Below are 4789 nucleotides of genomic sequence, written 5' to 3'. Positions count from 1 at the left end.
AATCCTAACGAAACTTACCTGGTTTATTACTTGCGTCAAGACGGTTCTAACAATACCTAACACAAAGTGTAATCGAGACGGCTTCATGTGAAATTTCTACAAAGTTCACATTTTTATTTAGGCAGCTGGGTATTTTCAGTCAATTTGGTCTTGTCATTTTCTTTCAATCCTAATGAAACTTACCTGGTTTATTACTTGCGTCAAGACGGTTCTAACAATACCTAACACAAAGTGTAATCTAGACGGCGTCATGTGAAAATTCTACAAAGTTCACATTTTTATTTAGGCAGCTGGGTATTTTCAGTCAATTTGGTCTTGTCATTTTCTTTCAATCCTAATGAAACTTACCTGGTTTATTACTCGCGTCAAGACGGTTCTAACAATACCTAACACAAAGTGTAATCTAGACGGCTTCATGTGAAAATTCTACAAAGTTCACATTTTTATTTAGGCAGCTGGGTATTTTCAGTCAATTTTGTTTAGTCATGTTCTTTCAATCCTAATAAAACTTACCTTGTTTAAAACTCGCGTCAAGACGGTTCTAACAATACCTAACACAAAGTGTAATCTAGATGGCTTCATGTGAAAATTCTACAAAGTTCAAATTTTTATTAAGTCAGCTGGGTATTTTCAGTCAATTTTGTTTAGTCATGTTCTTTCAATCCTAATGAAACTTACCTTGTTTGAAACTCGCATCAAGACGGTTCTAACAATACCTAACACAAAGTGTAATCTAGACGGCTTCATGTGAAAATTCTACAAAGTTTACATTTTTATTTAGGCAGCTGGGTATTTTCAGTCATTTTGGACTAGTCATGTTCTTTCAATCCTAATGAAACTTCCCTTGTTTAAAACTCGCATCAAGGCGGTTCTAACAATACCAAACATAAAGTGTAATCTAGACGGCTTCATGTGAAAATTCTACAAAGTTCACATTTTTATTTAGGCAGCTGGGTATGTTCAGTCATTTTTGTCTAGTCATGTTCTTTCAATCCTAATGAAACTTACCTTGTTGATTACTCGTATCAAGACGGTTCTAACAATACCTAACACAAAGTGTAATCTAGACGGCTACATGTGAATATTCTACAATGTTCCCATTTTTATTTAGTCAGCTGGGTATTTTCAGTCACTTTGGTCTTGTCATTTTCTTTCAATCCTAATGAAACTTACATGGTTTATTAATTGCGTCATGACGGTTCTAACAATACCTAACACAAAGTGTAATCTAGACGGCTTCATGTGAAAATTCTACAAAGTTCATATTTTTACTTAGGCAGCTGGGTATTTTCAGTCAATTTGGTCTTGTCATTTTCTTTCAATCCTAATGAAACTTACCTGGTTTAATACTTGCGTCAAGGCGGTTCTAACAATACCTAATACAAAGTGTAATCTAGACGGCTTCATATGAAAATTCTAGAAAGGTCACAAATTTATTTAGGCAGCTGGGTATTTTCAGTCACTTTTGGTTAGTCATGTTCTTTCAATCGTAATGAAACTTACCTTGTTTAAAACTCGCATCAAGGTGGTTCTAACAATACCCAACATAAAGTGTAATCTGGACGGCTTCATGTGAAAATTCTAGAAAGATCACACATTTATTTAGGCAGCTGGGTATTTTCAGTCACTTTTGTTTAGTCATGTTCTTTCAATCCTAATGAAACTTACCTTGTTTAAAACTCGCGTCAAGACGGTTCTAACAATACCTAACACAAAGTGTAATTGATCTGTATGCTATAGTTTTGTGATCTACCTACAAGACGAGTAATAAAACAGACGTCAAAGCAAACGGTCGTTTTACTTGCTATCGCTCCCGGTTCCATATTTATCATCTGGCTAACGAGGATAATTCGTGCGTTTTAATTATGTCGCAATCGTATTTAGGAAATTTGCCTATTTTTGATCATAAGACTACCGAGTGGGCGATATTCAAGAGCCGGTTAACAAAGTTTTTTCTAGTGAACGGTATATCGGAAGTAGAAAAAAAAAGTGCCATCACGATTACACATTTATCGGATGAAAGTTATCGGTTAGTGCGCAATTTAGCTTATCCAAAGGAGATAGATTCCTTAAGTTATGACGCGCTGGTTTTATTACTCGACGAACATTTCAAACAAAAGCAGTGTACTTTTGCGGATAAGGCGAAGTTTTTCGGGGCGATGAAGAGTGCAGACGAAACGTTGAGCGAATGGGCGGCAAGATTAAGAGGTCTGGCAAGTTATTGCGATTTTGATTCTGCCCTGGAGACGAACCTCAGGGATCGTTTCGTGCTCGGTCTGGGCTCAGGTTCCGTGCGCGATAAACTATTCGAGCAAAAGCCATCGTCACTAAACTTTGCCAAGGCTTTAGAGTTGGCAGAACAGACGGAGAGTGCCCGAGAAGCGAAATTAATTACCATTAAGGAGGAGCCAGTTTTTCGAGCGCAAACGGAGGGTGGATATCGCGGTGGCGCGAGAGGCGCGCGCGGTCGCGCTAGCGCGAGCGGCAGCGGTCAGCGGGATCCACGTTCGACTCTCGAGCAGTGTACGGTTTGCGGAATGAAAAATCATACGGAAATCAATTGTCGTTATAAATCGTATAAGTGTCAAAAGTGCGGCAAAAAGGGTCACTTAAAGAAAGTTTGTGGTGAAAGTGCGCGAGTGCATAACGTTTCCGTTGGCGAATCGTCGTCGTTGAATCGCAGCGAGGTAGACGATTGTGAGGAATGTCAAATGTTTAACTTAAGGTATGTAATTACTAAGCCGATAGAATTAAATGTATTAATTGGCAATCAAAAATTACAAATGGAACTAGATTGCGGGTCTGCTACCTGTGTTATGTCAGAAAAGTTATATAATGACATGTTTTGCGAGTATAAATTGTTAGATAGTGATATTAGGATGTGTTTGTATGACGGACATAAAATTCAACCCCTGGGATTTTTTTTATGTCACTTGACCTATAATGGACAAACTAAGGAATTAAGAGTTTTTGTAGTCAAAAACGGAGGCCCGCCTCTATTGGGAAGAGATTTTATGTCCGCATTTAACTTGACCTTAACGCAAAATGTAAACAATAAAAACTTATCTGCGGACGGCGATGTGGCTACATTATTGGAACAATATCCCGAATTGTGGCAAGACGAGTTAGGGACGTTTAATAAATTAAAAGTACATTTACAATTAAAACCTAACAGTGTCCCGAAATTTTTTAAGCCTCGCGCAGTTCCATTTGCATTGAAAGGGCAAGTTGAACGTGAGTTAGACAGATTAGTTAGTTTAGGTATTTTAGTACCGGTTAGCTATTCACAATATGCCACCCCTATCGTACCGGTATTAAAAGAAAACGGAAAAGTTAGGATTGCTGGCGATTTCTCGGTGACTCTTAACAAAGACCTGATTATCGATAAATATCCCCTACCGAAAATAGAGGAAGTATTTGCAAAACTAGGAGGGGGTGAGCATTATAGCAAAATAGATTTAAAAAACGCTTATAATCAATTTGTATTAAGTGACGAGTCACAAGAGCTCACGACCATCAATACACAGAAAGGTTTGTATAAATACACTCGTCTTGTGTATGGATTAGCCAATGCGCCTGCTATATTTCAGAAGTCTATGGAGATGTTACTTTCAGGTATCGACGGAGTAAGTTGTTGGCTGGACGACATCTGTGTTACCGGCCCCGATAAAATAACACATCTGGATCGGTTAAAAAAAGTATTGCATAGGTTAAATGAAGCAGGGCTTAGATTGCAAAAAGAAAAGTTGGGTAAAAGGAAAAGTGCTAAATTCAATTGGCCGTAGAATGTACAAAGTATTTGTAGCTGATTATAATACCGAATGTATTCGTCATGTCGACCAAATATTTAAGCGTCAGGAAACAGAACAAAATTCTGATTTAATTAGTGAAACCATTATGTCACAGTCACAATCATTTTCACCCCCACCTGCTCCACCTTCGGCTACCATTGAACCTGGACCGAGCACAGAGCTCCCAGAAATTCTGTTAAGTGAGAATAACGAATCAACAGAGGGCAGGGAGGAGTGGAATGACTGTGAGGACGCTGACACAGAGGGTGAACGAGAAATGCCTCATGTACCGCCAGCGGAGGCACCGTCTCTGCCGCAGGCAGCCGCCGGTTTTGATAACACGGCTGATCAAAGTGAGGATTTGCCGTCCGCCCAACGACGCTTGCGTCCCAGAGTCAACGTAGATTTTAAGAAGTATTTTTAAGTTAAGCACCTGTTAATTAGCGTGTTTGTTTGTTTAACAGGTTCCAAAATTAATGGTGGAGGATATGATCTGTATGCTATAGTTTTGTGATCTACCTACAAGACGAGTAATAAAACAGACGTCAAAGCAAACGGTCGTTTTACTTGCTATCGCTCCCGGTTCCATATTTATCAGTAATCTAGACAGCTTCATGTGAAATTACTAGAAAGTTTACTTATTTATTTAGTCAGCTGGGTATTATCAGTCATATTGGTCCAGTCATTTTCTTTCAATCCTAATGAAACTTATCTTGTTCAATACTCGCGTCAAGACAATTCTAACAATACCTAACACAAAGTGTAATCTAGACGGCGTCATGTGAAAATTCTACAAAGTTCACATTTTTATTTAGGCAGCTGGGTATTTTCAGTCAATTTGGTCTTGTCATTTTCTTTCAATCCTAATGAAACTTACCTGGTTTATTACTTGCGTCAAGACGGTTCTAACAATACCTAACACAAAGTGTAATCTAGACGGCTTCATGTGAAATTTCTACAAAGTTCACATTTTTATTTAGTCAGCTGGGTATTTTCAA

The 4789-nt window shown here is 38.4% G+C and overlaps 1 protein-coding gene across 1 annotated transcript; it reads left to right on the top strand.

Moving 5' to 3' along the window:
- Window positions 1-1783: 1783 nt before the first annotated feature.
- LOC133533576 (uncharacterized) lies at window positions 1784-4372 on the top strand. Its single transcript, XM_061872612.1, has 2 exons — window positions 1784-2725; window positions 4256-4372. The coding sequence occupies exons 1-2, from the start codon at window positions 1866-1868 to the stop codon at window positions 4266-4268; spliced, it is 873 nt and encodes a 290-aa protein (XP_061728596.1). The 5' UTR covers window positions 1784-1865; the 3' UTR covers window positions 4269-4372.
- The last annotated feature ends 417 nt before the right edge of the window (window positions 4373-4789 follow it).

This window comes from Cydia pomonella, chromosome 1 (assembly GCF_033807575.1).
Source record: "Cydia pomonella isolate Wapato2018A chromosome 1, ilCydPomo1, whole genome shotgun sequence".
NCBI lineage: Eukaryota > Metazoa > Arthropoda > Insecta > Lepidoptera > Tortricidae > Cydia > Cydia pomonella.
The sequence above is the reverse complement of the archived record's forward strand: the minus strand, read 5'-3'. Positions and strand labels throughout refer to the sequence as shown.

Excerpts from the sequence above, each read along its gene's own strand:
- LOC133533576 (XM_061872612.1), top strand. The coding sequence starts at position 1,866 with ATGTCGCAATCGTATTTAGGAAATTTGCCTATTTTTGATCATAAGACT.